Below are 23,168 nucleotides of genomic sequence, written 5' to 3'. Positions count from 1 at the left end.
GGTCTAGGAGCTTCTCAGTGTAGGGATCGCAGGTCCAAAGGATGCGCTCCCCTCCTGGTTCTTCATTCTTGGTGGCATGAGATCCCTCTGTCTCTCTGCTTGCTTGACTCTCTTTTGTGTTTCGAAAGAGATTGACTCAACATACAACCTAATCCTATAGATTGTGTCCTGCCTCATTAACATAACTGCCTCTAATCCTGCCTCATTAACATCTAGAGGTAGGATTTACAACACATAGGAAAATCACAACAGATCAAATGGTGGACAACCACACAATACCGGGAATCACGGCTTAGCGAAGTTGACACACTTTTGAGGGATGCGATTCAATCCATAACAGGTTCTGATAACTATGGTCCTATAGTTATGCTGACTACTTCCTAGGGTTCAGGTTGAGGGGCCCTGAGAAAAGACCCAGAGAGAAAGCAGCATGATCCTGCACTGGGGGCTGTGGTGGGATGAGGGGTGGTCCTGAGGTCTACATTTCCACTGACTAGAGGTTACTGGAGAGGAAAAGACCTACTCACGTAGAGCTGAGCAGCAGTTGCCCTGGAGTGATCCCCAGACTGGTGAACTCTAAACTTTTTAGAAAATTCCACCAACAAAGAATATAAACCTATACCCCAATACATGATATTTCATTATTTCTAAATTTTATACAAATACTTTCATTATTTATAAATTATATATGATTCAGTGGTAGAATTCTCACTTTCCATGCAGGAGACCCGGGTTCAATTCCCAGACAATGTACCTCATGTGCAACCACCACCCATTCACCCATCAATCAATGGAGGATTGTGTGTTGATATGATGCTGAAGAGGTTTTAGCAGAGCTTCCAGACTAAGACGGACTAGGAGGAAAGGGCTGGTGATCTACTTCTGAAAATCAGCAAATGAAAACCATATGGATCACAAGGGTCCTATCTGCAACCTACCACAGGGATGGTGCAGGACCAGGCAGCATTTTGCAACACTGTGCACCCAGTTGCCATGAGTTGGGGGCTGACTTGATGGCTGCTAACAACAACTACTACTACTAGACTTGTGTACCATGTACAAATCATATCCATGAACAAAAATAACAAACTTAGAAAGAATGACAAAAATTTAAAGAGAAGTTGTACCGTTTTCTCTCCACACCCCAAGGGATGGTTTTGTTCACCCCTTAGATCTGTGCATCTCAACCTGGAGTCTGTATGCAATATGCTCTGTATTGATCATGTTCAAGTCCCAAGGGCAGCTCAAGGATCTCAATTGGCAATTGTTTGAAATAGCAACTTATAAAAGTGTTGTTGATTGAGGTTTAGGAGAGTTTGCCTGTGATGGTTAAGGTTGTGTGTCAACTTGGCTGGGCCATGATTCTCAGTGGTTTGGCAGTTATGATGTAGTTTGGCAGTTATGTAATGATATAATCACCTCCATAATGAGATCTGATGTAATGTGATCACCTCCATGATGGGATCTGCTCTGAGTAGCCAATCAGTTGAAAGGGAGTCTTCTTGGGGGTGTGGCCTGCATTCAATATAGGTGGACTTTCTGGCAAGGCTCACAGGCTTTTGCTCACTGGATCCTGCAGCTGGCTCTTGTTATCTGACTTCAGATTCTTGGGGCTTGAACTAGCAGCTTACCTGCTGATCTTGCGATTTGTTGGCCTCCACAGCCTGTGAGCCAGAGGCCTGTTGTCTGACCTGCTGATCTTGGGTTCACCAGCCCCTGCAGCTGCGTGAGTCAGGAGAAGCCTCCAGCCTGACCCGTGGACTTGGGACACTAGAGCTTCTACAACCGCATGAGACATTTCTTTGACATAAATCTCTCTCTCTCTCTTTCTCTCTATGTATATATACATATCTCGATGCTTCACTGGTTTGCTTCTCTAGAGAACCCAGCCTCAGACACTACTGGACAGCACCAATGATACAACATTTCCAGAAGAACAATAACTTTTGCATTTTTTATGTGGAAACCCTGACTTAATGCTGGAAGGCTCTGCAAATAATTAAAATAATTTAACTTGGTGTTTCTACCGCTTTCCCCAGCCAAAGGTGAGATTATGCCTGGAGTGCTGCAAGTTTTTTTTTTTTTTTTTAATATCATTAAAAATGTCAGCCCAAAATTTGGTCCTACATCTTACCTATTCCATGAGGACTGTAGACTTGTCCACATACTTTTCAAAGAGCGTAAGACTTATCAGGGCTGCTTCAAAAGGCCAAGGAATGCCGCAGCCTGCCAGCTCCAGAAATAGGCTCTACGACAGGTTTTCACATTCTCTTAGCTATTTTTCATGATAAGGAAATATACATTTGCACAGAGGGATCAGATGACCTAGTCCATTCTGACTCATAGTGATTCTAGAGCATAATACTAGATCAAGAGGGAGGGTTCCGGAACCATTCTGTATCACATTGTGCAGGTAATTAAAGTTCTCTGTGCCTAGTGTTCTCATCTGTAAAATGGGATGTGCAAAGATTAAATGATTTAATACACATAAAATGTCCAGAAGAATGCTTGGTATATAGTTAGTGTTCAACAAATGCTAGACAATATCATATAAACAGTCCCTAGATTTCCATCTATTAAATGTCATGCATACACAAAGGGTAATCACTCAAGGAGTGTCATAAGGGACTAATGAGGCACCATTAACAAACACTAATCTCTTCTGCTGAATCCTGGGTGGCTCAAATGGTTAAGTGCTGGACTACTAACTGAAAGTTTGGCAGTTAAACTTGCCAAGAGGTGCCTCAGAAGTAAGGCCTGGTGATTTGCATCCAAAAGGTCGCAGCCTTGAAGACCCCACGGAGCACAGCTCTACTCTGCACACACAGGGTCGCCATGAGTAGGAATCTACTCAACTAACAACAACAATCTCTTATAGTTGCCAATACAGCAGGAAGTGTATTGATTTGATCATTTTCATTTACCCAAACCATAACTCATATGTATGTAGGTTCTCAAGTCTATTGGATGATGGTAATTTCTCTACAGGTGTTTATTTACCTCCCTCCCAGCTTCTTCCCGAAGCACGAATCAGATGAGATTTCCAAGATTTGGATGAGTGAAGGAGAGGGGACTAGAGAAGTAACTGTGGAGAAGTGGAATGTTCTCCACTGGCTTTTTCTGCTGTGAGCTATTCAAAAAAGACCCAGTGGATGCCTCTACAAGGCATAGGATTTCTATAGCCCTGTAATCAGAACTCACCACCTGTCAGTTTGTTGTGGAGGTACCCACTGGATCCATGAACAGTTGGAAAGGGTTATGACTAGGGAAGCACCAGTCATAGACTTGTCCTGCAAAGCAAGTACTCTGGACTGGTCAGGTAGTAATGTCCAATTTAGCCCCTCAAGAGCCTCCAGCAGCATTTCTATACATACCTGTCAACTAGAGCTAGTCTTTTCCATCAAAGACTTTGAGAGGAGTAAACCCAATATAACCACTGCTTCTGTTTTGAGCTCTTTTGTGCATGCCTTTATCCTAGACCTTAGCTCATTTCTTCTTGGCATAGTTTCCTTGGAAATTATTTTGCAAGATTAAACAGTTGATTTCTTAAAAAAAAAAAAAAATGACCCAGGACTGATTTGGGGGTGGAGATGGAATTCTTTTCAAATCTATAGAGCGGCTGGCTCTGCAGTCAGTAGAAGCAGGGAAGCATTGCCTTCCTACCTGGTCAGCTTGGTGCCGATCTGCTGCCGCAGTTCTAGTCTCTCCTCATCCGTGTGCCTGGGGAGAATGTTCTTTTCTTCCAGCTCTCGCTTGGACGGCCTGTTGCTGAGCTTGATGGCTAAGGAGTCCTTCCTGCACACCTTCATGGCCAGGGAGCCTGTGGAGGGAGAAACAAGTCAATTTACGCTCACACACATCTGCCCGGGCAACCAACAGCCCAACAATGGGCCACAAGGTAAAAGGCAGGAAGAAAGGCACCAAGGGCTTAGCACCTGAAAGTGATGAAAAAAACTGTAGCTGTTGAGTCCACTCTGACTTATGGCAACCTCACGAGTGTCAGAATAGAACTGTGCTCTGCAGGGTTTTCAATGGCTGATTTATAGGAAGTAGGTCTCCAGGCCTTTCTTCCGAGGTGTCTCTGGGTAGACTTGACCCTCCAGCCTTTCAGTTAACAGCTGAGTATGTTAACCATTGGCACTTTGGTAGAGTTTGTGTACTCAACCACACATGTTCTTCTAATATGCTGTATATGCCTAGCACTGTCCTGGGTGTGTGTGTGTGCGGGGGACTTGAACCTCCAACCTTTTGGTTAGCAGCTGAGCACATTAACTATTTACACCACTCAGGGACGCCATATGCACTAGATAGTTGCTATTATTGTAAATTCGTTTACTAAAATGTTGACCAAATACTGGGCTGTATCCACATAACTAAATTCATTTATTATCCTTGGCCAGAATGATGTGATTTTGAACTTTGCTTTCTTCATTTCCTCTCTTGTTTCTCAGGACATTTTAAAAGTCTTTAATAAGAAATTTAAATTCAGTCCTTCCAAAGTTGCTGAGGTATGCTTGAAAGTGAATTTGTTGCATACACAATAGTTAGTATTTCTGAGTGTCTTCTGAACCAGAACAAACTTTTAGGTTTTTTTCCCTTCCTCTTTTTTTGAAGGGGATGGGTTTGCATCCTAAGGGAAGCAATCAAAGGAAGAAAGAAGCATCTGGAGAGGCAAAAGATGGTAGCATGGTATTGCAATTTTTAGAGGTAGGATGGCATTTAGAAGGCATTTCCTCCTCAACTTATAGAGGAAAAACTGACCCTCAAAGAGGTTAATTAAGCTGCCCTATAAATTTTTTTTTTTTTTATGACTGGGGCCAGTTAACATAAGACCCAGGATTAGAGCCCAGATTTTTGGTCAGCTCTCTCCATATTACCATGCTTCCACATGAAGAGGTTGGAGGGACGTACTGGTATACAATGAGCTGTCATCATCCTCGTCCTCTTCCTCTTCCTCCTCTTCTCTTGTGTACAGGCAAGAAGAGTCTTCATAGTCTGACTCATGAGGCACATTTTCTTTATTGTCATCACATTCAATCACAACAGTCGGCACTTGTCTTATTTCTGGAAGGCCCAGAGGTCCTGCCTTTGTGACACCATCACCCGAGTGCAAACCAGAGCTGTGGTAAGAAGTGGAACAGGGGACCCGCTGCTCAGAGCTGTTGAAAGAGGAGGAGGAAAAGAGGAAATTAATTTTGGCCAAGATGCCATATAAATGCACCAGAAATGCCAGTAGTCTTACAACCAGTGTAACCATGTTACTTCAGGAAATTAAAAGGTAATCAACGTTTAAAAATTCAGATGTCCTGGCCTGAGAGACAAAGTCTACCAGGCAATTAAGTTCCATTTCTTATCTTAGAGCTGATCATTTAGGATAGTGTTTCCTGGTGGTGGCAGCAGCACAGAATAAGACGTTAAAAATTCTAATTCCACGTAATGTTGCTGTTTAGAACAAGTGCCAAAAGAAGATTCATTTGCAACTCACATGCCTCATAACAAGAGTAAAGGGATTAATTTGATGCTGAAGTTAGGGAGCCAGAAATGAAAATGATAATGCGAGGTTCTAGCTTTCAAAGCTATAAAAATTGGTCAGCAGGGACTGAAAGTCCCTGGGTGGCGCAAGTGGTTTGCACTCTACCATTAGCCTACAGGTGTGTCTGACCCCACCCAGTGGCACTGTGGAAGAAAGGCCTGGCAATTTGCTTCTGTAAAGATTATGGCCAAGAAAGCTGTATGGAGCAGTCCTACTCCGTGACACATGGGGCGGCCATGAGTCAGAACTGACTTGATGGCAACAGGTTGGTAGGGACTGAGTGTGTTTGAAATGTCGTGGATGGAGCTGCAGAGAAACAGAAGAGATGGGATGAACAGGAGGCTGGAGACCCCTGGATGAACCATCAGAGCAGACATGGCCAGGAATGACCTAAAATCCAAACCAAACCCACTGTCGTCCAGTTGATTCCGACTCATAGCAACCCTATAGGGCAATAGAACCACTCCACAGCATTTCCAAGGCTGTAAATCTTTATGGAAGCAGATTGCCACATCTCTCTCCTATGGAGCTGGTGGGTCTGAACCGACAACCTTTTGGTTAGCAGCCAAGCACTTAACCACTATGCTGCCAGGCTTCCAAAGGGATGACCTAGGAGGTATGTGTCTTCTCTCCTGAGGACACTGTTAGACCGGTGCATGGAGCCACTGGTAATGCTAGTCTGTTTTTGTTTTTTTTTTGTAGGATGATTTTCTTAAGAAGCAATGAGGATTATGTTCTTGGCTTTGCCTCTTAAATTGAGCCAACTCAGATAAAATATATTTTAAAATAAAAACCAATTTGTTTTATGATAAAGGCCATACAAGTTTATTACAGGAAAATTAGAAAATGCATCTCATCAAAAATAAAGAAAATAAGCTAGTGATTTTCCTAATACAGTCTATCTGAGGATCCTATAGCAACTTAGAGTTGTTTTTTGGACAAGCTCTGAATGAAGTCCAGGAAGTAAAATGATGATATCGAGCCAGAAAGACATAGTAAAATTTTGTAATTCTTTTTCAGATTAACTGGAAGTGGAATTTATATCTTTCTTACAAGAAATTTCTAAACACAAGGAAATCAATGCATATTCCCATCCAGAAATGTTTGACATTCATAAGGAAATTGAGCGTGAGGCTATACTATATATCAACAAATTCTACATTAGATGATTTTATCCAAGAGAAATCTCCTTAGGACATCTGAATGCATGATAGTCTCTTCTGAAGCTTTCAATTATGTTTTAAATTACTGATATGTCTAATTTAAATTCAATTAACTGTCTTCCTCCCATGGTTTCCAAAGAGGTGTTTTTCCCTTGGTGTTTTTCAAATAACTCTTCAGTGACACAAATGGAAAATCCAGTTAGCACAGCATGAGCTATGATGTTTCCAGCAATGAACTAAACCAACTGAAATCACATATTTACTAAAATGCAGCATCTTATTGCACATTAGCAGTTTATCCCATTGCCGTGGAGTGGACTCTGCCTTATGGTGACCCCATGAGTGTCAGAATAGAACTGTGCTCCACAGCCTTTACAGTGGGTAATTTTTCGGCAGTAGATTGTCCAGCCTTTCTTCCAAGGTGCCTCTGGGTAGACTCGAACCTCCAACCTTTCAGTTAGTAGCAGCAGTGTTAACCATTTGCACCACCCAGACATTAGCAATTTAAGAAGGCCCATTTCCCACCTAGTTATATATATATGGCGGGCCCATTTCCCACCATTTGAGCATGAAGGTTGAGTACAGGATAGGTGGTCTCCAGAGAGACAAATAGTTGATAAAAGGCAACTGACCCACAGCCCTTCTATCAGGCAGCGATACCGCATTCCAACCGTGCTTGGATTTCCACACTGTGTATTAAAGTCAGGATGGAAGATGAAAACATGTAATTCTGTGGTCTGTGTTTTTCCCACCTCTGCTTTCCCTCCCCTCATTTACAGTTTAGTTAGCAATGGTTTCTATAAAGGCAGGGACAGAGCTGGGGATACCACAGTTGGTAGGTAGGGATGAAAAGCAGCCAACAGATAGTTTTGTCTGGCGGGAAGAATGCTTTAAGGGGAAAAAGTTGGAAACAGGAAGCATAAGAGTTCCTCAAAGTAGAAGGCTCCAAATTGACTCAAGAGGCTAGAGAAGGGAGAACTATTATGCAAGGGAGGATAAGAATCTTATCCTCACTGGTAGTCTGGGAGAAACGAGAGACTGTGATACCTCCTTCATCAGAAGAACATGGGATCAAAATCCCAACGTCCTTCTTTGCAGAAATGCAAAAGCCAATCCTCAAATTTCTATGGTGTGACAAGGGGCCCCAATCAGATAAAGCAATTTTGAAAAAGAACAATACAAGAAGACTTACACGTCCTGATTTCAACACATAAAGATACCGTAATCAAAACAGCCTGGTACTGACAAAATGACAGGCATACAGATCAATGAAACAGAATTGAGAGTTCAGAAATAAATTAATATACTTCCAGCCAATTGATTTTTGACAAGAGTACTAAATTCATTCAATGGCGAAAAGGAGAGTTTTTTTAATAAATGGTGCTGGGACATGCAAAAAAAATGAAGCTGGATCCATACCTCACACTACATATGTAAAAGAATTCAAAACGGATCAAGGACCTAAATGAGATCTACAACTACAAAACTCTTAGAAGAAAACATAGGGGTAATGCTTCAGAACCTAGTATTTTTTTTTTCTTTATTTTGTTGTTGTCGTTGAGAATATGTACAGCAAAACACAAGCAATTTAACAGTTTCTACGTGTAAAACTCAGTGACATTCTTTGAGTTGTGCAGTCATTCTCACTCTCTTTCTCTGAGTTGTTCCTCCCCCATTAACATAAACTCACTGCCCCCTAAGGTTCCTATCTAATCTTTTGAGTTGCTGCCGTCAATTGATCTTATATAGATAGATCTTAAAAGAGCATATTGCTCAAGGCAGACATTTTTTACTAGTTAAGCTAAACTATTGTTTGGTTTTAAGAAGACTTCAGAGGCTTATTTTGGTTTAAGGTTTGAAGATTACCATATTTATACATAAGTAACGCGTATCTTCTGTGTTTGCCAACCGTGCCCTCCTCCCTCAAGGTATTTTCGTATGCCAATTTTTTTTGACATGTTGCCATATAAAAAAATCAGCATAGCATAATTACAAAAATACCTCAAAGGGGAGGGTGCAGTTGTCAAACAAATGTAGAAGGCACATGTTATTTGGGTAAATATATATAATCCCAAGGCAATTGTTTTAGGGGTTCATCCAGCCTCCATGGCTCCGTAAAATCTGGATAACATGAGAATTTGAAATTCTGTTCTGCATTTTCTCCCTTTTAATCAGGATTCTTCTACAGAATCTTTGATCAAAATGTTCAGTAATGGTAGCCAGGCACCATCCAGCTTTTCTGGTCTCATGGCAAAAGGGGCAGTTCTTAGAGGAAATTAGCCACACATTCCATTTCCTTCTATTCCTGACTCTCCTTCTTCTCTGTTGCTCCAGGTGAATAGAGACCATTTATGTGTTGGATGGCTGCTTGCAAGCTTTTAAGACCCGAGGCACTATGCAATAAACTAGGAGGTAGAACAGAAGCACTAAACTAGATGTTAGGCCAATCAACTGGAATGCCGGACCTAGTTTTTAACAATGGATTCTTAGATAAGACACCAAAAGCGTAGGCAGCAAAAGACAAAACAGATAAATTGTATTACATCAAAATTAAAAACTTCTGCATATCAAATGACTTCATCAACAAAGTGAAGAGACAACCTACAATACAGATTGAGAGAAAATTTGGGGGAACCATGTATTTGATAAAAGTTTAATATCTTTAGTATATAAAAAAATTCCTACAAGAAGAAGACAAACAACTCAATAAAAAAATGGGCAAAAGACTTCAATAGACATTTTTTGAAAGAGTATATGAAAATGGCCAAAAATCACATAAGAAGATGTTCAATGTCATTAGTTGTTATGTGCCATTGAGTTGATTCCAACTCATAACAGCCCTATTGGACAACGTAGAACTGCCCCATAGGATTTCATATGCTGTAATCTTTATATGAGATATGCAGATGACACAACTTTGCTTGTTGAAAGTGAAGAGTACTTGAAGCACTTACTGATGAAGATCAAAGACTATACCCTTCAGTATAGATTATGCCTCAACATAAATTAAACAAAAATGCTCATAACTGGACCAATAAATAACGTCATGATTAACGGAGAAAACATTGAAGTAAGAAAGGATTTCATTTTACTTGGATCCACAATCAACACCCATGGAAGCAGCAGTCATGAAATCAAACGATGCATTGTGTTGGGCAAATCTGCTGCAAAAGACTTCTTTAGAGTGTTAAAAAGCAGAAATGTCTCCTTGAAGACCAAGGTGCACCTGATTCAAGCCATGGTGTTTTCATTTGCCTTATATGATTGTGAAATCTGGACAACGAATAAGGAAGACTGAAGTAGAGCTGGTGCCTTTTTATATTGTTGGTGAAGAATACTGAATATACCATGAACTGCTGGAAGAACAAACAAATCTGTCTTGGAAGAAGTACAGCCAGAACGCCCCTTAGAAGCAAGGATGGCGAGACTTCGTCTCACATATTTTGGACATGTTATTAAGAGGGACCTGTCCCTAGAGAAGAACATCATGCTTGGAAAAGTAGATAGAGAAAAAGAGGAAGACCCTCAACGAGATGGACTGGCACAGCGGCTGCAACAATGGGCTTAAGCATAAGAACAATGGTGAGAACGGTACAGGGCCGGGCAGTGTTTTGTTGTTGTACATAGGGTCACTGTGAGTTGGATCTGACTCAATGACACCTAACAACAACGACAGCATGCTTGAAGCCGTCTTCACTTTCAGCAGGCAAGGTTGTGTCATCTGCATAACACAGGTTGTTAATGAGTCTTCCTCCAATCCTGATGCCCTGTTCTTCTTTGTATAGTCCAGTTTTTTGGATTATTTGCTCAGCATACAGATTGAAAAAGTATGGTGCAAGGATACAACCCTGATGCACACCTTTCTTGATTTTAAACCATGCAGTATCTCCTTGTTCTGTTTGAAGGACTGCCTCTTGATCTACATGCAGGTTCCTCATGAGCACAATTTAAGTGTTCTGCAATTCCCATTCTTCGCAATGTTATCCGTAATTTGTTATGATCCACACAGTCAAATAAATGCCTTTGCATAGTCAATAAATCACTGGTAAACATCTTTCTGGTATTCTCTGCTTTCAGCCAGGATCCATCTGCCATCAGCAGTAATATGCCTTGTTCCACGTCCTCTCCCGAATCCAGCTTAAATTTCTAGCAGTTCCCTGTCCATGTACTGCTGCAGCTGCTTTCGAATGATCTTCAGCACAATTTTACTTTTGTGTGATAATAATGATATTGTGCGATAATTTCCGCATTCGGTTGGATCACCTTTATTTGGAAAAGGCATAAATATGGATCTCTTCCAGTCAGTTGGCCAGGTAACTGTCTTCCAAATTTCTTGGATAGACGAGTGAGCACCTCCAGCGCTGCATCTGTTTGTTGAAACATCTCAATTGGTATTCCGTCAATTCCTGGAGCCTTGTTTTTTGTTTGTTTTTTGCCAATGCCTTTAGTGCAGTTTGGACCTCTTCCTTCAGTACCACCTGTTCATGATCACATGCTACCTCCTGAAATGGCTGAATATTGACCAGTTCTTTTTGGTATTGTGATTCTGTGTATTCTTTCCATCTTCTTTTGATGTTTCCTGTGTCGTTTAATATTTTCCCTATAGAATCCTTCAGTATTGCTACTCGAGGCTTGAATTCTTTCTTCACCTCTTTCAGCTTGAGAAATGCTGAGTGTGTTCTTTCTTTTTGGTTTTCTAACTCCAGGTCTTCACACATGTCATTATAATACTTTAGTCTTCTCAAGCTGCCCTTTGAAATCTTCTGTTCAGCTCTTTTATTTCATCATTTCTTCCGTTTATTTTAGCTACTGGACATTCAAGACCAAGTTTCAGAGTCTTTTCTGACATCCATTTTGGTCTTTTGTCTTTCCTGTCTTTTTAATGACCTTTTGCTTTCTTCATGTATGATGTCCTTGATGTCATTCCATAACTTGTCTGGTCTCCAGTCATTAGTGTTTAACATGCCAGATCTATTCTTAAGATGGTCTATAAATTCAGGTGGGATATACTCAAGGTTGTACTTTGTCTGCCATGGGCTTGTTCTAATTTTCTTCAGCTTCAGCTTGAACTTGTGTATGAGCAAGTGATGATCTGTTCTGCAGGCGGCCCCGGCCTTGTCCTGACTAATGATATTGAGATTTTCTATCATCTCTTTCCACAGGTGTAGTCAGTTTGATTCCCGTATATTCCATCTGGTGAGGTCCATATGTATGGTCGCTGTTTATGTTGGTGAAAAAAAGGTATTTGCAATGAAGTCTTTGGTCTTGCAAAATTCTGTCATGTGATCACTGGTGTCCTTTCTATCACCAAGGCCATATTTTCCAAATACTGATCCTTCTTTGTTTCCAACTTTTGCATTCCGATCACCAGTAATTATCAATGCATCCTGAATGTATGTTTGATCAATTTAAGACTGCAGAAGTTGGTAAAAATCTTCCATTTCTTCATCTTTGGCCTTAGCAGTTGGTGCATAAATTTGAATAATAACATGCTATTAGCCTTGTGAAATGCGGACCCACTGTGATCAGAAACTGCCTGTCGGGGGCGCTATAGAAACAGTTGGATATAGACCTTGCCTGGCCAATCAGGCCACCTTCCTGAAGTGACTCTAGCATGTGATATGTGATAAACCAAAAAAATCAAACCCACTGCTGCCAAGCTGATTCCAACTCATGGCGACCCCATGTGTTACAGAGTAGATTGAGTTCTGTAGGGTTTTCTTGGGCATAATCTTTATAGAAGCAGACCGCCAGGCCTTTCTTCCATGGTGCTGCTGGGTGGGTTTAAACCACTACGCTTTAGCTTAGTAGTCCAACACAAACCAGTTTACACCACTCAAGGACCTCAGCATGTTTTACAATGCCTGATTTCTTATAGGAAACCCTGATGGTGTAGTGGTTGAGAACCATGGCTGCTAACCAAAAGTTTGGCAGTTTGAATCCACCAGGCGCTCCATGGAAACTCTATGGGATAGTTCTTTTCTGCCCTACAGGGTTGCTGTGAGGCAGAATCGACTCGATGGCAACAGGTTTTTTTTTTTGGTTTTGATTTCTTGTAAGGATGAAGAAGGTGTTTTCCAGGAAGCTAGGTGAATCCACCAACAGTCCTTTTTAAAATTTTCTATTACAAATATGGGGCCCTGGTTGCATGACGGTTAAGAGATCAGCTTTAACCAAATTGTTGGCAGTTTGAATCCACCAGCTACTCCTTGGAAACCCTATGGGGCAATTCTACTCTGTCCTATAGGGTTGCTATGAGTTGGAATTGACTCGATGGCAATGGGTTTTTGGATTATAAATATGCACTGAATGCCAACTATATGTCATGAAGGACATTGAGGGGGGAGGAAGACAAATACCCAGATTAAGCCATCATCTGGTAATTCTGGATCACCACAGGACAACACGGAAAGATGAACGAGAGCAGACCAGCTGGCTGAGGAGACAGGTTGTTATGTGACCTCAGTCAGAGGAGTCACAGCATGAACCTGAACCCAAGTTTTGCCCACTTGCTATCTTTGTGAAAGAAACTCTGGGTGGTGCAAATGGTTAATGCACTCACTGCTAACCAAAAGATTGGAGGTTCGAGTCCACCCAGGGGCACCTGGGAAGAAAGTCCTGGTGACCTACTTCCAAAAGATGACAGCCACTGAAAACCCGATGGAGCACAGCTCTCCTCTGACACACGTGGGGTCGCCACGAGGCAGAGCTGACTCAGCTTCAACTGGCAAAAAAAATCGGTGTGACTTTGGGCAAATTATTTAACTTCTCTGAGCCTCGGCTTCCTCAGCTGCAAAATCAGGCTGACCACACCTTCTCTGTAGGGCTGATGCATGTAAAGGGCCCCACTGGCACAGCCTTAAAAGAGACTCTCACTCCCTGTGGCTTCAAAACCTCTCAGTCTCAGACCTTTCTCCACACTGTTGTCTGAGCTATCTTCCTAAAACTCAGGTCTAGTCACCTCACTCGCTAGAACTTTGGATGCCTCTCCAGGTGACAAAAGACAGTGGTCCAGAAAGGCCTGGGGTTCGAAGAAGTGATGCGGATGGAAAACCCAGTTAACGCATTATGAGCTATCATATTCTAGGCAGTGGACAAAATCATCTTGGATGCAGCATCTTATTAAACATCAAGTCCTGTCAACCACCCCCCATCCCCACCGCCAGTGGTGGTAAGTGGGAAGGGGAACATCCAGCAGGACTTCAGCCTCAGCGATGCTGTTTTTACACAATGGAGTTGTCAAGTAAAGCCTTGCTCTAAATAAAGAGCTCATTGCTAAAGAACAGTGAAAACCACCGGCCTGTCATTGAAACCTAGCATGACATGAAAAAACCAGTTGCCATCGAATGTGTGTCAGAGTAGAACTGTGCTCCATGGAGTTTTTGGTGGCTGATTTTTCAGATGGAGATCACCAGGCCTTTCTTACGAGGTGCTTCTGGGTAGACTCGAACCTCCAACCTTTTGGTTAGGAGCTAAGTGTACGTCAACCGTTTGTACCACCCAGGGACTCGCAAAGCCGTATACGATGTGACCCCATTATTAACCTTGCCTGATTCCTCGTCCTCACTTCTATCTCCATATAACTTACTGCTTAGTCACATGAAGCTATGATTTAACGCTTTTGGCCTGGAATGAGCTCCTACCTTATCTTCACCTCATTAATTCATATTTATTTTTTAATCCTTGTCTCTGGCCTAATGTTCACAAAAGATTCCACAATTGTAAAAACTGTGAACATCTACTGACTTACTATCTCCTCATTCAAGGCTGTAGGCTCCTTGGGAGGGGGGTGGTGTCAGGGATCATGTCTTATTTGTGCTTGGATCTGGTGCCCAGCACTGTGCCTGACACAAAGCAGGCATTCAGTAAGTGTTTATTGTTTTTGATGAATGAAATAAGTATGGGCTTATTTATTTAAATATTATTTATTAATATTCACAAATATTTAGGTGGATTTGTACGCGACTGCTGACAAATCATATTCAAAAGGCACTGATGAAGGGATCTTTTTAAATTTTCACGGAGGCATCTGTGGTGTATTACAGGGGTCTAGGAACCCTAACTCGGCACTTTTATAATGGCTTAATGATGGGAAGGGCATCTTCATTAAATATGTGGAAGAACTGACGCAGAGAAGGAACACAGTGGGGAAAGTGAACATATATTGAACGACTGCTATGTGTTGCCCATTGTTCTAGAAACTATGACCTACCTGCAGTGGCTCATCTCATCTTTGTCTCAATCCCACAGGCGAGGGGCTACTATCTCCCTCTTATTATGCTGGAAACTGATGCTCTGAGATGGTAATTAATAGGCACGTGAGAAGTAAAGAGTTGGTATTCGAACCCACTGCTACAATATGGTAGACCCCAAAATTGAACTCTGTTACTTATAAGATCGTGTACTTTAATTCAAAAACAAACTCCACTAACTGTACAAGATAGAGGAAACATCAAGGCTTGGCAACGTCGTGTGTACAAAATGGGTATTACTATTTATAAATATTTTAAATCTTAATAACCAGGGTAAGTAATAGGGGTCTACCTTACCATGGTCAGGCCAGTCCTGGGGCCCTGAGTTTAAAGTATTTACCTACTACTTTGGGTTTAGAATGGTCATTCGTTTACATGTTGTCTGTGCCTAGTTCTGTACTACAGTGGCAAGTAGTTGAGAAGTTGCAACAGAGACCACCTGGCTCACAAAGCCGAAAATATTTACTCTCTGGCTCCTTACTGAAAATGTTTCTTGAGCTCTAGTCTAAAGAAATGTTTCCTAAACCTCGATCATACTCCTTCATTTTTTATTGTCATTTTTTTTTTTTAATTTGAAGTTTGTTTACAATATCATTTACTTTGTATTTTTCTTGAGTCAGCCAAGGCAGGGGGACCTTAATCATGACTTTAGCCTCATCTTAAGCAATATTTTTGTAACTATAGGTTTTATATGTTATGTTTATAATTTATGCATATAAATACATAGCTATGAAAACTTAAAAATTATTTTCATAACTATGAAAATCTTTATATTTTCCTATATTAAATTTCATGTACCACCATGGTGTATATATCACATTTTGGTTAAATGTTGGCCTGTTGTTGTTAGCTGCTCTGCCTCTAATTCACGGCGACCCCATGCCCAATGCAACAAAAGCGTGCTGGGTCCTCACCAACCTCGTGATAGGTTTTGGACGACACATTTGTGATGTGTAGCACCTAGACCAGGATTTTTTTTTTAACTTCTGCACTTGTTATGGATTGAAATGTGTCCCCCGACCATATGTTGTGAATCCTAACCTGTGATTATAATCCCATCTGGGAACGGGTTTTGTTATGTTGATGAGGCAGTATTAGTGTAGGGTGTATCTTGAGTCAATCTCATTTGAAATATAAAAGGTGCAGATTAAGCAAGGAGAGATGGGGAAGAGAGATGCCAAGCCATATGAAGACTGCCCAGAAGCAGAAGCTCAAAAGAGACAAGGTCCTTCCTCCAGAGCTGACAGAGAGAGAAAGCTTTCCCCTAAAGCTGGTGCCCTGAATTCAGACTTCCAGCCTCCTAACTGTGAGAAAATAAATTTCTGCTGGTTAAAGCCACCAACCTGTTGTATTAGTTATAACAGCACTAGATACCTAAGACCCATTGCCATCGAGTCGATTCCGACTCATAGGGACCCACAGAGTAGAACCGTGCCAGAGTTTCCAAGGAGTGCCTGGTGGATTCGAACTGCCGACCTTTGTTTTGGTTAGCAGGCGTAGCTCTTAACCACTACGCCACCAAGGTTTCCAGATAACGAAGAAAGTACTATTGATATTCTGGGCTGGATAATTCTCTGTTGCGACTGCCCTGTGCATTCCCTGGCTTCTACCCACTAGATGCCAGGAGCAACCTCTTCCCATTTGTCACAATGAAGAATGTTGCCAGACTTTACCAGATGTCCACCCTGCCTCCCCCAGCCCGCACTTTTGAGAACCACCAGCTAAGAGAATCCACAAAGGCTAAGTTGTGACCTGTTGCATTCTCAGAGTTGCATCATGTGATTCTCCTCTAAAGAAGTGTCCAAACTGATTGTCAAGAATTTGCAGTCTTCACTGAATGATCAAGAGTTGTCCAAAGAAAACCAAACCAGTTGCCATCAAGTTGATTCCAACTCATGGTGATCCATGAGTGTTAGAGCAGAACTATGCTCCATAGAGATTTCAATGGCTGATTTTTCGGAAGTAGATTTCCAGGCCTTTTTTCCGAGAAGCCTCTGGGTGGACTCGAACCTTCAACATTTCAATTAGCTGCTGAGTATGTTAACTATTTGCACCACCCAAGGACTTCCCAGATCCTATCTAATAAAGCACTGTCTTCCTGTGTTAGGGCTGGCACTCGGGGCTGTAACAACATTTTGACGCTATTAGGGCTCCACTTAGTAAGTTATCTGCCTGCCTGTTCCAGTCCCTGTAGTTCCTCCATTAGTCAAGAGCTCCAAATAGACTCTTGAGTGAAGCAGCTTTTCTCACTGTGTTGCCCAGATCAGTGACTTCCTAAATGACACCCTAGTGGCCTGAAAGAATCACTACCCCTTCCAGAGTACCTGTCAAACTCCCCGGGGGAAAACTGACTCATGCAATAAGATCTATCCTAGACCATTCACGTCAAAACTGTTCTGGATTCAGCATTTAGTTTGCTTGGAATTCCAATGGATTTCATTGCACATGGGTTATGTTCACTGCTCTTCTTCCTTTTGGCCGATTAGGTACTAAACTTGCCGGTGAACACAGAGGATCTCATGTTGACCTCCTACATGGAGCCTTCATTCCCTCTTACTGGTCTGCTGCAGGTAATGATGATAAAAGTGAACACCCTGTAATATTTGCATGGTGCCATGTGTTGTTTCACTTAAGCCTCATAACAATCCCATGAGAAAGATACTATTGATTAGTCCCCCATTTTAGGGGGAAAAAACGAAGGCACATGGCCAAGGTCACACAGGCAGAGGTGATGCAGCCATTGTTGAAGCTAGGAAGTAGGACTACAGACCTGGTCTTTCAATATCACTATATTGTTGTTGTTAGCTGCCATCAAGTCGGCCCCTGATTCATGGCGACCCATGCACAATGAATGAAACGCTGCTCAGTCCTGCGCCATCCCCATGATCAGCTGTGGACTGGACCATAACGGTAGGGTTGTGATCCACAGGGTTTTCCTTGACTGATTTTTAGAAGCAAAGCACAAGGCCTTTCTTCCTAGTCTGTCTTAGTTTGGAAGATCTGCTGAAACGTATTCAACATCACAGCAGTATGCAAGCCTCCACTAACAGATGGGTGGCAGCTGTGCCTGGGGTGCACTGGCCAGAAATCGAACCCAGGTCTCCTGCATGGAAGGCAAGAATTCTACCACTGTACCATGGCTGCCCTTATGATGTCACTATACTGCCCTCTATATGGCAGCAGTCCTGAAACGGCTCCTTTCCCTTACTCTTTTTCCCAGGCTAAAAAAAAAAAAAAATTTTTTTTGACCCTCTATACTGCAAAAAAAAAAAAAAATTTTTCTTTTTTTTTATACTGCAGTCAGACAGGTCTGCTCATGTAATCTTCCCAATTAACAAACTTGTGAACTGTATAAACTCCACACTCCTTGGCATGGACGAGAAGGCACTTTACCATCTGGCCCCACAATTCCTTTCAGCCGTGTTTATTACCTTTTTTTACCGTATGCCCAGTGTTCCAGCCATACCAGCCATTTGCCATTTCCCAAGTATGCTGGACTTTCCTGCTTCCTCCCTCTGCTCCTGCCATTGTTCTTACCTCAGGATTCTCTCCTCAGTGTTGGCCTGGAGCACCCATCCTTCAGGGGTAGCTCAGATGCCACTTCTTTTGAGAAGCCTGTCTGATTTTCCAGTGGAAATCAGTCCCCTCCCTATGTGTCCAGCCTGTACCCCCACCTGTCACAGTGCCTGCCACATTATCTTATAATTACGTGTCATCAAGGCATCTGCTGCCCTCACTGCTCATGACCCTTGCAAAGGCAGGGGCTGATTATTAGCTATCTTCATATACCAACCCCAACATCATGCATGCTTTACGAACTGATGGAAAAACAAATCAAATCTTCATACTGAAGTCTCTTGGAATCAGAGTAGGCCGTGTTGCATTTCCCATCACTTAATTCACTAAAACAGTGGTCCCCGGTTAATAAGAGTCTTGCTATTAAGGCAAGTATCTTTGTGAAAGGAGAATTAAAGTATTGAAAATAATGATCTAGAGTTCTCTCTCCAAGGAAGATAAGCCAAGGAGAAGAGGCACAGAAATCCAGGAGAGGAGGAGGGAAATGGTCACCATGTGATTTTATCCCAGGGACTACCGGTGGACAGAAGATGTAACAGAGAGAGCCTAAGGTTATTAAACCAGCTGTCATTCAGTCAACTCCCAACTCATGGCGACCTCAAATCATGACGACCCCAAATCATGACGACCCCATGTGTGTCAGAGTATAACTGCTCCACAGGGGTTTCAATGGCTGATTTTTTTTTTTAAATTGTACTTTAGATGAAGGGTTTTTTTAGATGAAGGTTTACAGAACAAACTAGTTTCTCATTAAATCGTACACATATTATTTTATGACACTGGTTAAGAGCCCCATAATGTGTCAACACTTCCCCCTTCCTGACCTTGGGTTTCCCATTATCAGTTCTCCTGTCCCCTCTGGCCTTCTAGTCCTTGCCCCTGGGATGGTATGCCCCTTTAGTCTCATTTTGTTTTATGGGCCTGTCTAATCTTTGGATGAAGGGTGATTCATTACTGAGCTAAAAGGGTTTCTGGGGGCCATACTCTTACGGTTTCTCCAGTCTCTGTCGGCCAGTAAGTCTGGTCTTTTTTTGTGAGTTATCATTTGTTCTACATTTTTCTCCAGCTCTGTCTGGGACCCTCTATTGTGAACCCTGTCACAACAGTCAGTGGTGGTAGCTGGGCACCATCTAGTGCTGGAATCAGTCTGGCGGAGGCCATGGTAGATCTGGTCCATCAGTCCTTTGGACTGATCTTTCCCTTGTATCTTTAGTTTTCTTCATTCTCTCTCAATGGCTGATTTTTTGGAAGTAGATCACCAAGACTTTCTTCCGAGGTTCCTCTGGGAGGACTGGAATCTCCAACCTTTTGTTTAGCAGCCAAGCGTGTTAACTGCACCACCCAAGGACTCCATACGGATATTACGTTTTCCAAGTCTCCATGCTGGGGATGTCACCCCACATCAGTTAAGACTTTCCAGAGTTAGGTTGTTTTGTGAAGTGAGGTGGTTGGGCTAGATGAGATCTGTAAGGTTTCTTCTTATACCAACGTTCTACAATGAATTTAAATAAATACGAAAGGCCCTAAAATATTCTCCAACATATTCAAACCATGAAAAAAAACAAAAACAAAAACAAAAAAAAAAAACCCAGTCCTGTCGAGTTGATTCCAACTCATAGCAAAACATAGGAAAGGGGGAAAAAGAATGAGCTTCTGATCTCAAACATGCAAGTAGTTATAAATAACATAATTTTCCTGACAAACCTAATAGGGATGAGGATTCAGAAACTGAAGAGTGCTCCATGACACTCACGAGATGTTGGACAGTTGTACCATTTTGGAGTATTTCTATCCCACTAATTAAATAAGCCAGTGGGGCTCCCCAGCTCAGGATGAAAAGGCAGGGCATCTTTCAAAACAAGTACAACAGCTACCACATATGGTCCTGTACACGTCCTTTAAAAGTGCTTTATAAAATGCTGGTAGAATCATCTTGAAAAGGATGCTAGTGATGGCTGCGCAAAGGCAACTGGATAGCATATGTAGTTTGTGATCAGCTGCTAACCCACCCAGCAGCTCTGCGGGAGAAAGGCCTGGCAAACTGCTTTCCTAAACATCACAGCCAAGGAATCCTACAGTGCAGTTCTACTCTGTAACAGGTGGGGTCACCACGAGAGCGGGGCTGACTGGACAGCAGCTCAGAACAAAATGGTTGCACAACATGAACGTAATCAACGTCACTGAATCCTACATGTAAAACCTGGTGAATTGGCAGATGTTTTGTTATACATGTATTTTTACTGCGACAAAAAAGAGTGTTTTCTAAATATTCATAATCTTATTTAATATTCACAAATTCCTGCTACATTAGTAAAGAGTGTCACTGCAATCTCGATTTTATGGATGAGGACATTGAGTCTCTAAGAAAATCAGTGAAGTGGCTGTGACCACAGCAGGGAGGTAAACTGGGGCCTTCTCACTCCGGGGTCTGTGCTCTTTCCTTCAAGCATGCTGTCTCCTTCTAGGGAACCAGAAAGGCACATCATTTTCCTGCATACCCAGATGCTGACTATAAAACAACACATTAAAAAAATACATGGACTCTAATAATTATCTGTATAATAAAAAGCAAGGACAACAGATATCCACGTGACCTGACAAAGACTGCAGAAGGTCACACAACTTGACTACACTTTGCTGTGAATTGTGCTGTGAAGAACCCTGAAGTTAGAGGGCAGTTACTGAGCACACAGGTGAGTTTGAATTTCAGACTTGTGTGGTAAAACCTGTGCATAGCACACGGCTGGGGGAGAGGAGGTGTGCAGAGAGAACAGGATACAAGGCAGAGGAAAGAATGACCACTGAGCTGGATAACCCAGCTTTGGATAACGGTGTGTCGCCAATAAAAAGAGGGAATGCAACTGGGTTAATATTTACTGTGGCCACTTTAATGACATATGTCCTTAAGGGTAAACAGGCACCGAAGACAGCGGCGGTTCGGTGGTAGAATTCTCACCTTCCATGTGGGAAACTCAGGTTCGATTCTCAGCCAATGTACCTCATGCGTGGCCACCACCCACCTGTCAGTGGAGGCTTGTGTGTTGCTATGATGCTGAACAAGTTTCAGTGGAGCTTCCAGACTAGGAAGAAAAGCCTGGTGATCTACTTCTGAAAATCAGCCAGTGAAAACCTATGGATCACAATGGTCCAATCCTGCTGTGCATGGGGTCCCCACCAGTTGGGGCAGCACTACATAACTAAGACAGCGCAGGACTGGGCAGTGCTTCAGTCTGTTGTACAAGGGGTCGCTATGAGTCAGAACTAATAACAACAATCCTGTCTCCATCTAGAATGACACTTAATGAGTCAATTCTCTTCTTTGACTTCTAAACCAAGTAAGAGACTCATAGATTACGAACACAGTAAAACCGAAATCAGGCGCTGTCAAGTCTGCTCTGACTCAGGGCGGCCCCGTGTGTGTTAGAGTAGACCTGTGCTCCATATGGTGTTCAATGGCTCATTTTCAGAAGTAGATTACCAAGCCTTTCTTCTGAGATGCCTCTGGATGAATCTGGACCACCAAACTTTTGGTTAGCAGCTGAGCGTGTTAACCATTTGCACCACGCAGGGACACCAAGAACACAGTCCAAAAAAAAAAGAACCAAACTCACTGCCGCCGAGCTGATTCCAACTCATAGCGACCTGTAGGGCAGAGTAGAATCGCCCCATAGGGTTTCCAACGAGCAGCTGGTGGATCCAACTACGGACTTTTTGGATAGCAGCCTAACCCTTAACGATGCACCCTTCAAATACACATTTTTTCTCCATTTTCCTACCATTTAAATTTCTTTTCCCAAGACTGTGAAAATTAACAGATAGACTTACTGGGTACGAGCAAGGCGCAGGCTTCACTTGTAATAATTCATAAAATACAGAATGCCGAAACATCTACAAAAATTCAGGGTCATTACAACAGTTGTTCCCTTTTCAAGGGAGCGTTGTGATATCACTTTGTCTGCGTCACGTGGTAACAAAGGGTGACAGAGGACTGTCACTCATCTACCAGTTCCTGAGGAATTACAAGTTATCAAACACCCCTGAACCTCTTGTAGAGAATCAGGAGCAGTTTCAAAATTAACAACCATGGTCTATTTTAAATCTTTAATCTTCCTTGAAAATACCAGGGAATAATTTCACGATCATTTCTAAAGGAAAACATGATTTCAAATGCATCTATTGTTAAAACGAAAAAAAAAAAAAATTAATCTCCTCAAAGGACAGAGAAAATTTATGATCTACCAATATGACACTGAAAGTGAACTTAAACTTCAACAGGAAGAGCCTCTGTGATTTAGTCTGCATGACTTACGAAGAGAGAGAACAACTGGCTGTCTTCCTCCTGGAAATGAAAAATGGGTGAGAAATTACGTGACAAATGGCAGAGCCTGAGGCTGAAAAAACGACAGAAATAACCACCGAGCCTAAGAAGAGAGGTAATCAGCTTCATTCTAAGAAAGCATACACATCTTGGTATGTCTCCTCAGGGTTTGGGATTAGTCTCCTAAAAAAAGAAATGCAAGGTTAGAGCTTTTGTTTTTTTTTGTTGGACCTTAGTCAGCAGGAAACGATGCTGTTCTATATATAGATGAGAGTACTGACCCATCCTGAGTAGAGGCTGTATCTTGAGTTTTTTCTATTTCCTTC

The 23,168-nt window shown here is 42.1% G+C and overlaps 1 protein-coding gene across 1 annotated transcript in view; it reads right to left on the bottom strand.

The window, feature by feature from the left end:
- The window catches only part of PHACTR1 (phosphatase and actin regulator 1), a 273,928-nt gene that overhangs the window by 58,462 nt on the left and 192,298 nt on the right, over positions 1-23,168 (bottom strand). The window contains exons 6-7 of the mRNA XM_023555811.2: positions 4,912-5,159; positions 3,664-3,820 (exon numbers count right to left, since the gene is read on the bottom strand). Coding sequence (XP_023411579.2) covers positions 3,664-3,820; positions 4,912-5,159 — 405 coding nt within the window. The remainder of the gene's footprint in view (positions 1-3,663; positions 3,821-4,911; positions 5,160-23,168) is intronic.

Source organism: Loxodonta africana, chromosome 1, assembly GCF_030014295.1.
Source record: "Loxodonta africana isolate mLoxAfr1 chromosome 1, mLoxAfr1.hap2, whole genome shotgun sequence".
Classification (NCBI taxonomy): domain Eukaryota; kingdom Metazoa; phylum Chordata; class Mammalia; order Proboscidea; family Elephantidae; genus Loxodonta; species Loxodonta africana.
Note: the sequence above shows the minus strand (reverse complement) of the source record. Positions and strands in the feature narration are given on the sequence as shown.